This window comes from Amaranthus tricolor, chromosome 12 (genome assembly GCF_026212465.1).
Source record: "Amaranthus tricolor cultivar Red isolate AtriRed21 chromosome 12, ASM2621246v1, whole genome shotgun sequence".
NCBI classification, from domain to species: Eukaryota; Viridiplantae; Streptophyta; class Magnoliopsida; order Caryophyllales; family Amaranthaceae; genus Amaranthus; species Amaranthus tricolor.
Window position 1 is genome coordinate 10,117,555 of NC_080058.1, and position 13,333 is coordinate 10,130,887.

The 13,333-nt window shown below is 33.0% G+C and overlaps 1 protein-coding gene and 1 non-coding gene across 2 annotated transcripts; both read left to right on the top strand.

Annotated features, from left to right (window-relative positions):
- Positions 1 to 1,700: 1,700 nt before the first annotated feature.
- On the top strand, positions 1,701 to 11,972 carry LOC130828174 (alternative NAD(P)H-ubiquinone oxidoreductase C1, chloroplastic/mitochondrial). Its single transcript, XM_057694011.1, has 11 exons — positions 1,701 to 1,898; positions 4,867 to 5,060; positions 5,635 to 5,730; positions 6,610 to 6,676; positions 6,766 to 6,946; positions 7,303 to 7,396; positions 8,121 to 8,333; positions 8,579 to 8,974; positions 9,111 to 9,187; positions 11,310 to 11,413; positions 11,509 to 11,972. The coding sequence occupies exons 1-11, from the start codon at positions 1,850 to 1,852 to the stop codon at positions 11,646 to 11,648; spliced, it is 1,611 nt and encodes a 536-aa protein (XP_057549994.1). The 5' UTR covers positions 1,701 to 1,849; the 3' UTR covers positions 11,649 to 11,972.
- Positions 11,973 to 13,201: 1,229 nt separating this feature from the next.
- On the top strand, positions 13,202 to 13,286 carry TRNAM-CAU (transfer RNA methionine (anticodon CAU)). Its single transcript is given in 2 exon segments — positions 13,202 to 13,239; positions 13,251 to 13,286. It is a non-coding gene; the product is annotated as a tRNA-Met (tRNA).
- Positions 13,287 to 13,333: the final 47 nt, after the last annotated feature.

A 13,333-nucleotide genomic window follows, 5' to 3' on the forward strand; every position in this document is an offset into this window, starting at 1 on the left:
GAGATATAGTTACTTTGGGTTAAGTAAACCCCATAATGACCCAACTTTCTTAATAAGTAAGCCGAGTTGTTAAAGAAATAGCAAAAATATATTATTACTAATTTCAATAAAGAGAAAGAAGAGCTTCAAAGCGAGTAGATAGCTTAAAGCAACAATTAATGAAATTTTGACCACCTACAAGACGAAAGAAATGGATCGGATCATGATAAAATTCAAAAATTAATGTTGTATAGTGTGTTAAGTTGTATTGAGGAATAAAATGTTATGTTTTATGGTGTATTAATGATCAAAATGTTATGTAGTATTGATTTATTATCTGATTGAATGTTGCAGTTTGTAATTCTTAATGAATATTAATGAAATTTATGTAATATTTTAATTTAGGCAACATATTCCCTATATTTCATTGATTGTGTTTTAATGCTTTTTTAATAAATCAATTTTCCACCCTAAAGTAAGGCATTATAGGCTAATATATAATCGCTTATAGAAGTATAATTTATCACCATAACCTCCGAGCATTAATAATTACAATATGAATATAATAAAACATATACAACAAAAACAATTAATACTCCAACAAAAATATAGAACGATTCAATATATGCAATAAAATTTATACAATGTCGTCACAACTAGTGTCCTAATCCTCATCACCCTAGGATATCATAATCAATACGTTACCAACTTATTTAACTTTTTCTCTCGTTCTATATTACTAATAATTTTGTTAATAAATTTAAATTATGTTTAATATTTATCCGTCCTAAGTCCACCTTAAATTTTTACCAAATATTTCTAATGTTTATGACAAAAATTATCTCCAATATAAAAACTTGTGCATGCCACACGAGACACGGCAATGCGACATCCAAATAAAATGGATAGTGAAAACGAATATTAGAGGATCGTCAAACAAAAGCCCTAATACTCCTAATAATAATAATCTTTTTCAAATAGTAACAGTTATTATTATGATTATTATTATTATTATTATTATTATTATTATTATTATTATTATTATTATTATTATTATTATTATTGAAGAGAGCGAAGAGAAAAAAATCAGCCAAATAACACCAGAGTACACGACTAGAGCTTTAACCCCTACGGAACCAAGTTCAATCCTAGGTATCCTATTCGTATCCGGTGTCGGATCCGTGTCAATTCTAACGAGCTTTTTGCTCCGGAAAATCTGTTGTGTTTAGGTATCAAAGCCTATTACTTCAGAAAAACCTTAAAGCCTAGGTTTTATTGACATCTATTTTGAATTTTAGTTCTATATTTTAATTGTCAATGGTATGGAACTTCTATTTGGTATAAAAATTGAGTATTAAATTGGTTGTAATTTGTGGTTGTTAATATGGTGAATACTTATATTAATTGTGGTACGATTTTTGTCATTCGGGAAGTGATTGCAAGAAAAACCGCTAAATTTTAAGGTCGTATTCTATTAGTAAATGTTAATAAAAGACTGATAAATAATGTCAACATATCCTTATTCATTGTTAAACAAATAACGAATAATATACACTTTATTTGACCGCTTACTTCTTTGTTTACAGCTAGTAGCAACGATTAGGAACAAGTTGAATTTTATTGACTCTATCAAAATATCTTTGAGGAAGTTAATTTTTAATGTTTTTTTTTCTATTAAAATAAGCTTATAAATTTCAAAAGTTGTTTGATTATGAAAATAGGGTAAAGTTAACGTGGAAACAAAAGGGCCAAGTAGCGAAGGAACACCCAAGCTCCACAGTCCACTCCTTAGTTAATCCTTCAATTCTCTCTTTTTCTGGAACAAACGACAGAGTTAGAAAGGGAAACAGGAAGACCTCTTCAATAATCAATGTCGCAATTCGCATTGTCAGCCACAGCAACGCTTCCTTATCTAAGCCGTAAGTTTCTTCTTTATACTTCACTTCATGCTATTTTCCATTCAATTCATGTGTAATACTATTGTAATGCAATTTATCATAACTATTAATTGTTGTTTCAAAACCTAATTTTTGGTTAAGATCATGTAGTTGGAGTACGTTTTAGAAGCTACCATGGATGAGGTTTTATTCATAAACATGAATGAATGTAGTTGTGTGATGTGCTGATAATTCTTTAAGGCCAATTTTGAGTTCCCTTTACGCTTATTTTGATTTCTGGCTTTATGTTATGATATCGGTGAATTGTTCAAAATTATCAAGGGAAAACAATTAACAGAGACAATAATAACAACTTTTCATTACCATTAAAGGACTAATATAGGTTCAGATGTACACAACCTAATTGTTAGGTTGATCGTCGAAAGCTTTATGTCACCATTTATTGTTTTTATATGGACCTCCTTCATCCGAAACTCCATAGTGAGTTTAGAATTATTCTTTTGAACTTCTAATGTTCTCAAGATAAAAAAACTCCCTCACGTAACGCTCATTATGTAACATGTTTGAGATTTGTCGCGACGTTAAATACTGTTATATAGCAGTGCATGAATTTTCACCATCAAAATGTCGCGTTGAATGTTACGTTATGTGTAATGCCCGTTATTTCATCGTTACAATTATATTTCACCTCTACAACGTTATTTGTCTACCATTAAAATTTCATTAATACCCATTAACTTGAATTATTATGATCACTTTAATTATAGTTACTCATAATTTTTTTTTGTTAAACAAAATAATTAACTAATAAATAGATTAAATATCCACTAAAAGTATCTCATATAGTGCAATTATAATAGATTTGGGCATAATATTGCATAATGATAGTAGTTCAACAACAAAAATATAATTATAAATTCAAAACTCCCCTAATGTGATTTGTTTTCAAAACTTCACACCACATCAGCCGCAATTTGCATTATTACTCCGTTATTGCTGTTATTCGGGATACCGTGGTTGTTTTCGAAAACGAATCCACCACCGTGGTTTTTGTTCCATGTGCTCAAGTGGCCAAGTTAAGTTTTCAAAAAGAAAATCATCTCATCTTCAAGGTTTAGATGAAACTTGAATATGTCAAAGACAATCAAGAATTAATTATGAACATACTTGTTTCACTAATGATTGAAAATTTAAGGAGTACATCATACGTTTTTGTAAAAACATTTGTGAATGAAAATGGTACAATAGAATTATAAGAAATTACATCATGTAGCATTGAATGCTAAAACTAACATAAATTATAGAAATGTTGAAGTTCAATGGTTAGAAGTGATACAAAACTGAGTCATCAGTGTGTAAAGATGATAGCTTTGGTGAATGTCGGATGGTTTGGGGATTTGGGATTGGTGTATCTTTTGGTGTTTTTTGAGGTAAAGGTCGAAGCTTTATGGTAAAATTTGATTCTTTGGAATTTTATATTTGTAGTTAAATGAATAACGCGATCAGAGGATTTTTGGTTTTGGTCTGAGTATAAAGGCTGAGGATTTTGTGTTTTAATGGTGAGTAAAGGGATAGGATAACAAATCTTAAACTACATTAAGATACAATTGCACTACAAAATTTAACCTAAGTTTCCAAAGATCAAAATTGCCTATGTTCAGCTGTTAACCCTAATCTTGAAGGGTTCGAATAGCCAAAAGGAAGAACATAGGTTTTGAGTTTTTAATAAATCAAGCGTGGTATTTATTTGATTCATACACTTCTCTAAATAGGCAAACAAAATAAGTGTTTAAAAATGAAACTAATTTGAATTTAACTAACTAGTCTACATAAAAATAAAAGTAAAATAAATGCTAGCTTAAATTGGGTAATGACGTGTGGAAGTAGTAGTCCTCACACGTTAATTCAACTTGTCTTCTTGTTCATCTGTGCTACCCTTGATCCAAAAAAAAAGGATCAATTGTTGATTAAGCACCATATAGGATTGACTAATATTCTCGAATTCTGGTGGACTTGGATGAATTCGAGACTATCATGTGCGTCTGACTCACCAGATAAATGGCGCTTGTCATTGCCATTTAATAATACAATGTTTAGACTATCTCTCAAAAAAAAAAAAAAAAAAAAACTGTTTAGACTAATTTAATATTTGGGTTTTGGTCCTCCATCCGCCACTTCCAGACTCCTTCTCTTGATTTGGGCTTGTTGCATGCCATCCGGTCTTTCCTTCCTATCAACTGAATCAATTCATAGTCCTATATTCTTCCACTTAGGTGTGTGTTCCAGTTTTAGTTGTTGATTTTTTCAGTTACATACTTAAACTACAAGCTAGAAAGTCCAATTCTCGTAACTTCTAATTTGACATTCTACTCGAAGCACATGCAATCCTTTTTTTTTGTTAAATTTAAATAACTTGATGGAGATAATGTATTGTTGATGAAATAAATGTTTTAAGACTTAGACTTGACTGACTAATGAATTCTACAAAAGATAATCAATGAACATCAAGAACGTCATTCTCAACATCCACCATGGCTGTGAAGACCTTCCACTTTGTCACACCTTGTCAAGCAACTCTGAAGAATTTTCGAACCGGAGGATGATCTTGTATCAAAAAGTTTGATGGAATAAATTTAAGAAGGATTTTACTATCAAAATGAGGTGCTTATACTCGTTGCTTCAGTGAATATGTTTCTTCTTAGATGTGGTGTCTTATCATGGTGTCTTTTATACTCTATAGCGTTTACTTGTACCAACATAATTCTGACCACAAAAAATTGTGCACCTGTGCAACTCTTATGTACTATGAGCTGAATTTGTTGTTATGTTATGAATGAATTAGTTGATCACACAATTTGGTTTAGAAATCTAGTTGTTTGGGATCTGGACACTAGTACTTGCTCAATCTAGCCTAGAAAGTAGAAACCATGTTGGTTTCCTTCTTTTCAACCTTTATGATGATTGCTTCTCTATACTTTATTCTTTTCAGGAAATGTAAAGCAGTTGAATAAGGTTTTTCCCATTTTTACGGGACGGTATGCTATCAAATCTTCCATGTATGGAAATTCTCAAAGGAAAGGATTCTCTGTCATTGCCTCATCTAATACAGGAATGAATGGGGGTATTGCTGAATTGTCTGAAAGTGAGCAAGATTTGAAGCATTATATGTGGCCAGACAAAAAGGTTTGATTTATACTATAGATGCAATGCATGCTCATTCACTCCATGAGTTATCTTAATGTTTCTGACCTAGTGTCGCCTATGTAGCTTTTGTTTTCAGTGATTTTGGCCGTAAAAGGACCTGGTAGATCAAAATAACTTGTGTATTATAATCTCCTCTGCGAATTTCGAAAAGTTATTTCTTTGCTCTTTGCAGAGAGATGACGTTTTCCACAGCTGATACTTACCAACCTGGCCTTGATACTTATTATTGATACCCTAGGGGTCATGCTTGAAACTTTCCATGTGGAACCTGTCTCACTGTATGCGGGGTTATTAGACAACATGCTATAATCTATAGTTCCATTTGCTTTGCTTGTTTTTATGATTTATAATTCTTTGGGGTGATTTTCATGCATCATCTCTTTGTTATTGATTTGTCTCTTCAAATTTCTATCTGGAGAGTGCTAGTTTCTTTTGTTATTTGACTATATAGTGTGTGCACTCTGGTATTCATTTCTGTCCCAGAAATAGCTTTCCAAATTTTTGCTCTTTTTTTTTTGGTAGTTCCTTAACTCTTTCTGTCTTTGTTGACCAGAGGCCCAAGGTGTGCATAGTAGGTGGTGGATTTGGAGGGTTATATACAGCTTTAAGACTAGAGTCTCTTATATGGCCTGATGGAAAAAAACCCCAAGTAAGCTTCTTTATATTACATGAATTCTTTAATCCTTTCAGGCTGGTGATATTAAGTTCACTTTAAATTGGAAACAGCCACTTTGTGTAATACATGGATAAGATTGCAATTATCCGACCCCAAAACCCTGACTAGGTGACCACCACTTGGCATTGGGTAATGGCATGGCACCAAAATTAAAGGGATCAATGACTGAGAAATGTCGCCATAACTTATCTTTTGTTGATTTACATTTTTTCATAATTTGCATATGTTCTGATGAAATATTATTAGGAATAATGTTGGCTTTCTTATAAACTAAAGTGTTATCCTGAACCCATTGGCTTGATATATGTTAAGTTTTGACAAGTAAACTTCACGTTTATGTTGTGTACTTGTTAGCCACACAAAGATTAAGAGTTCAGACCATCATTTGTTGGCCTCGGGAAATTTTGTACACTGGTTACAGATGCAGCACATGTTTTCAGCTTTTTTTAATATAAAATCTATTTACAGAGAAATGTTTTTAAGCTATTTTTTTTATCTATCTGTCATCACCATCAGAGTGAAGTTGGATATTACAATTTTAACGGAAAATGCCATCGCCTTTTCTGATATGTAAGGATTTCCATGTCATAACTCGTTACCGTTGGGGGCTGAAACTAGTATTCAATATTCCACCTGAATAAAGATATCAGTTGAGTGTTGAGTAACTATTAGTCGGTCCTATACAGTTTCATTTCAGAAATTTATTGCTGGATGTACTATAATTTCTGAATAATATCTCGAAGGTGTAGTTCATCAATAGATTATGATGGCCTGATCTGTGAATTCAGCTATTTTATCTTAGCTTCTTGTATGGTGCTCTAATATTGTTTACATTATTTTATCTGGGACCAGGTACTTCTCATTGATCAGTCTGAGCGTTTCGTTTTCAAGCCGATGCTTTATGAGCTTCTATCTGGAGGTTCGTTTAGTTTTTCATGATTAATCTTGTAATGTTTTCCATGAATCATCCCCGTATATTTACTCTTTCCTTATTATGGGTTATTACAGAAGTTGATGAATGGGAGGTAGCTCCCCGATTTTTGGATTTACTGGCCTACACCGATGTCCAATTTATCCAAGACAGGGTCAAACTTCTGCATCCCTCATATGTTCCTGCTAGTAATGGCCAGAGTTCTTCATGTGCTGGAACTGTGCAACTCGAAAGTGATCTTCTTATTGAATATGATTGGTATTAATCTTTTCAGCGTGCTTTCCTTTTGCCATTATTTGACTTGGCATATCAGCTTGTGGTGACTATTAGAGCAATAAGTCCTTTACATTGTTTGAATTATGATGTAAAAATGAGCTTCTCACGTATTTTTGTGTTATGTGTATGCAATTATGTATAGTTCATATGTGATTTATTCAATTTTAAATTGTATTTTATCTTTCTCCTTCTAGGAAATTGTGGTTGCTAATAATGTATTTTTATTATGTGTATATAAAGTTTCTCCAAGATGTCATCCTATCTTGGCTGTAATCTTCTATGGCTGTTTAAATTTATGCTGCATAGGCTGAGTACCATTTGTTTGCCTGGACAGCCAGGTTGGTTCTTGCTCTGGGGGCTGAACCGAAGCTGGACAATGTCCCTGGGGCCGTAGAGTATGCTCTTCCATTCAACACTTTTGCAGATGCATGTGTAAGTCATTTGAGCTAGTATCGTATTATTTTGGGATTTATTTGATACTTTGATACGAATATCTGCTCACCTTGATACCGGCCTGGGTTTTACCCATCAGGCCATCATTCCTAGACCTCATGATTACTAATAGTTGATGGAATTGAAAGCAAAGTAAGAATTTTAAATATAATTGATTCACAAGTGAATTATAAGAGAATTTAATGGCTCTGCGAAGCCCTTTTTGCTACTGAGGCTTTAGTTGCGTCAAACAATGCCTATTATCACTGGATTGATGAATCCAGCAACATGAAAATGGAGCATAACTTTGTATACAGATGAGAAATAATTGCCATAAGATAAATATCTTGAATCCTAATAAAACTATTATAAGGTTAAGGTATAAGTTATAAGTTGCTTATTGATGAAAAATGAGAACTGCCCCCTTTTCTAGGTTAACTATTTGTGTAATACTGTAATATATCTATGATCTGTGTCATTGCTTCCAATGCTCCTGGGACATGTGCAATGTGTTGAGAATTCTTAAGGTATCAATATTCAATTTTGCTTAAGTAATACAACAGTAATTATAACCTTAATCCCGAAATATGGGGTCAGCAGTCCGCAATCATTTTATTTTTGCTAAAAGAATATTTTAAAAAATTTCTACCATTTGGGTTTTCCAAGATCCGTCATGCTTTGTCCTGATACTGTCTTGATAGCTTGCCCATCATTGTTTTGGCAGAAAGTTAACAATAAACTAAAAGCATTAGAGAGGAAGAATTTTGGCAAGGAACTTCCAATCCGAGTAGTGGTTGTAGGGTGTGGTTACTCTGGAGTAGAATTAGCTGCAACAGTAGCGGAAAGATTAAAGGATAAAGGAATTGTGCAAGCAATTAATGTGGAAAATACAATCTGCCCATCTGCACCCCCTGGTAACAGGGAAGCTGCTTTCAAAGTAAGTTTTTTCTTTTCTTTTTTTTTTTTTTTTTTTTTTTTAAGTGAAGCGATGAAAGTAAGTTTTTTAGTCTTTCTACATTTGGCTTTAATTTTATACCATCTGCTTTAATTTTTTTTTCGCATTGAAGACTTGAAGTTAAGTGGGTAGGTGCATAGTTGCTCACTTCCTTTCATTGCTTCTATCTTTGGTAATGATTTCTTATTGGCAATACAGAATCCTCATTAATTCGCATTTACTATTAGGTGCTCTCTGACAGAAATGTTCAACTCATGTTGGGGTATTTCGTCAAATCTGTAAATACAGCTGCAGTGGTTGAGGAACTGGACCAGTTAATAGACGATGGAAATATCGGCGTGCAGCATGATGCAGAAGAACTTATTGTGGAAGTCCAGCCTGCTGAAAGAGGCCTGCAAAGTCAAATCTTGAAAGCAGATTTAGTTTTGTGGACTGTTGGAAATAAACCTAGCCTTCCCCAATTGGAACCTTGTGATAAGCCCCATATGCTTCCTCTTAATAACAGAGGACAAGCTGAAACTGATGAAACCCTTCGGGTCAAGGGTAACCCACGGATATTTGCATTAGGGGATTCCTCTGCTTTGAGAGACCCCAATGGAAGGCTTCTCCCCTCTACTGCACAGGTAGTACCGTAGTAGTTTGCAAGATTCCTTTTTTCCATTCATTTGATTTTTGTGACATCATTTTCCATTATGGCCACGTCAATTATTGATCTATGTTGTTTGATTGTAGCATTTCCCTTGCCATCATGCTTTGCAGGTAGCTTTCCAACAAGCAGATTTTGCTGGCTGGAATATATGGGCTGCTATCAACGATCGTCCTCTACTGCCTTTCAGGTTCAGTCTACTATAATTGTTTTGTGTATTTTATGCTCAAATGTTCAGGTGTTTCCAACTGGCGACTTCCTTAGACTATTCAGTAAACTATCCCTGCCAAAATTTATTAGCCTTCTCTAGAATAACATCTGTTGCCATCAGGGGCGGACCCAGGATTTAAAGATGGGGTTGCACAACTTATTTGTATGTATTTTAACGTACGATCAAAACAAACATATATAGTTGCATTACATCGATAAAGTATAAGATATAGAAAAAATACATAAATAAAGCAAAACTCCACTAACCCTTTAATCGTTTAAGATCCGACAACAAAGTATTTGACTCTAACAAAATCATATAATTTTGTTATCAAGTAACCTGCAAAAATACCAATTTTCATGTTTTAATCTGCATAAAAATAACTTACCATCATTATCTAGTATTAAGCAAACAAATAAACAAACAAATACAAATGCACACAAAAGTACTAACAAAAACTTGGAGTCATACAAACTTGATAAGTTGAAAGTTCAGTCTTTTATTTGCTTCATTATGAAATTTTAACAATCATAATAAAATATGAACACATAAAACCCAATTGCTTAAGAAAACATTAAATCAAAACTAGCAATTATGAATGTAAAATTTTAAAAACACATTGTACATGCAAATTCTAAAAGCACACTAACAAAACACACACGACGTAAATATAATTGCTTTATAATATGCTTCAACAAATAGTGCAATTGGTGAAAAATAAAACTACACAATGCCTGTATCTTTATTTATAATTTAAAAATTACAATTTACATAAAAATAGGTCAAATATGAAATAACTATAATTGGAAATTACAAAATAACATTAGAATTTTTGGGAATATATAATCTAATTTTGAATTGTGATGGAACGGTGATACAACTGTATCATGTGAGACATCAAAGAAGAATGATTAGATATTGGCCATCTATTATTTAATGGCAAGAACATTAAACTAATAAAAACTCCTTTGGCCAAGCGGTGTGGCACTCCCAGTGGTTGCGGCTTCGAAACATAGTATGCACAACTTTCTTAATTTTTTTAAAAACGATGGGGTGCACATGCAACCCCAAGCAACTAGCTGGGTCTGCCCTTGGTTGCCATTGTCCATAAACAGTGCAATACCTCTTTTGTTTTCGTCTGCACTTGTCTTGCAATGGTAGATATATTTTTTGAGAATGTTCTTGCATGTTTAATGCAAAAGAATCCTCAGCTTCATTTATCTTCTCTTCGGTTCTTCAATTTCTTGTTATGATGTCAGCACTCAGACATATGAAGTTTAATCTAGTGATCTTTAAACATATCTTGACAACAAGTATTTTTCAAGTGACGCCTTCTTTTTCCATCTGTTCTCTCTATAGGGGATGTGGTCTTTAATCATTACTATTCGCTCATTGGGTCATCTGATTTCACCATACAATAGTTAAGACTGTAACTTTTAATAGTTATGGGGAATTTAAAAATGCTGTTGACTTGAAATCAATTCCTATACACAAATGTCTAAGAAAACATAGTTGTAAATCTATGCTAAACTAACTAAAAAAATAAGAATATACTATAAGATTTAGGATACTAAGTGACATTCCCTTTTTCCCCATGAGAATGCCACAATTTCTATATGATCTGTCCGTTTTTCTTTGCAATATTTCCTTTTTGAATTATGCCCCCACCACTCTTTTTAATTCTTATCCACTTATTTTCTCTCTTTAAATTATTTTCACACAATGTCAACGTCCCCACCATTTTTTTAACGTGTGTGCAAAGTTGTGATGTAGCATACGCATGATGATTGAGGGAGTACTAAGACGTATTAACATCTATTCTTACTAGTATTACATGAAGAATAAGATTTTTATCACATTCTTTTTGAATTCTTGATGACTCAGTTCATATCTTTGTTTTTATTGGACTCCAATTTCCAACCACGAGATTCATTAAAGTGCTCACTAGGTCTTGAATGCATTCTATCCGCATTTAACGAAATTCCTTTCATAATCGACCCATTATAGGGAAGCTTTCTTCTTCATCCATGGCTATCAATTCTAGGTACTCCAAAAAAAATCGTTAAATATTTTTGACAAGTTATACTCTTTGGAATTGTAGGTTTCAGAATCTGGGAGAGATGATGACGTTAGGTAGATATGATGCAGCTGTTACCCCTAGCTTCATTGATGGGTTAACCTTGGAAGGACCCATTGGCCATGCAGGTAAACCTTTCCTCTCTAAGCTTTGTTAGAAATATGAGTCGGCCCTCGTCTTTTTAGGTTAATAGCTAGCTATTCATTGGTGACAATTGTTGCAGCAAGGAAACTGGCATACCTTACCAGGTTACCGACTGACCAGCACCGGATTAAAGTGGGACTCAGCTGGTTCACAAAGGAGGCTGTTGATTCTGTTGCAATGATTCAAACTACCTTAACCAAAGTACTTTCAGGATCATAATATGCATCTCCTTAAAGAAGTTGGCAAACTGTTTTATTTTTAATGTTCGCCTGCTTCGTTTAGTTCACAAAAAATAGTTGTGTTCTTGCACTTTCTGCAAGGCTTCAAGTTGTTGACTTTTGATTTTTTATTATGCCCCATATAAGGAAATGCAATTTGAAACACAAAATAAAAGTTTCGAAAATTTGTCTATTATATATTTTCCTTTTACTGTTATGGGTGTATTATGCTATAATATTGTGATAAAAGACATAGTTTTTGATTTGTGCTAAGCTTATATTTCCGATATCAATGTATTTGGACAACATCATGGCTTTTTCTCAACTCATGTTGGATCAAATTTTGCTTTCTAAGCTTCAGAAACATTTAATTAAGTTTCTCGTACTGAAAATATATTTCTGGTTTTGGTTTGCGTTATGGTAAAAGGACAAGATTTCCTGTTTAATATCATCTTGTGGCTGTCCATATATGACTAATTGACAATACGATCATCTTTGATAAACACTGCAATTCGGTTCCTATTGCTATTCTCCTCAGTGATTTCTCATTTCCAGAATTGCAGAACTGCATGGGCACTTTCAAAGTAAGAATAAGTCTAATGTGATCTTAGTGCACGATATTATTATTGTGCACTATTTTTTAAGTGCCACTTCATTGGTCTATACTCTTCACTTGCGACTTCACTAGCCACACTTTCAAATTCACATTCTATATTCTACGAGTTAAAGGTTGGTATTTTGTACTGAGCAAAATTTGAAACAAATAAGTAATTTTAACAAAAGAAAAAAAGTTAAGCTTCCAGTAAACTTAATTTCAAAAATAAATGTTTTCATGTCCGAGCCTAAGGTTAGGTAGGTTTGCAGTTACTAACAGATAACAAAAAAATTGGTCAAAAAAAGTCAAAATTGTTTGTTCGCAGTTATTAATCGCAAACAAAAGGGAGACAATGTTATAATGTTAGATGGGACAAAAAAATGAAAGTCATGCTTAACAACATGTTTTCCAATTTTTTTTGTCTCATCTAACATTATGACATTATCTCTAGTTTGTTAGCAATTAATAACTGTGAACAAATAATTTTGACCAACTTTTTTTGTTCGCTATTAGTAACTGCGAACATACCTGACCTTAGGCTTGGACATGAAGACGCTTATTTTTGAAATTAAGTTTATCCGAAGTTTTTTTTTTATTTCTTTTGTTAAAATTACTTAATTATTTCAAATTTTCGTGTACTAAGTCCATATATGACCGATTCAAAAAGAAAACTTACGATAGTTACGAAATTGAGTATGAGTGTATGACTAAGATCTAATTCCCTAAAGAAGCATTGAGTTTTCTTTCACCATTTTAGCAGAAATTTGATTTTTACTACTTACAAATTAAATTATTTTTTTCCCTTATATGAGATCATGACATATTTGAAGTAAAATAATTTAAAAAGATAACACGTGAAAAATGTTTGAAAAAAAATAATGTCAGCCTGTTATGCTGTAATTATAAGACTGTGAAGTCTCTTTTAGACAATTAACACAACTTTCATAATTATAAATAAAGGGGTGGTGGCGCAGTTGGCTAGCGCGTAGGTCTCATAGCTTCTGAGTGATCCTGAGGTCGAGAGTTCGAGCCTCTCTCACCCCATATCTTTTTTCCTCTTATCACCACTAGATCATCAGGCTGGGTTGGTT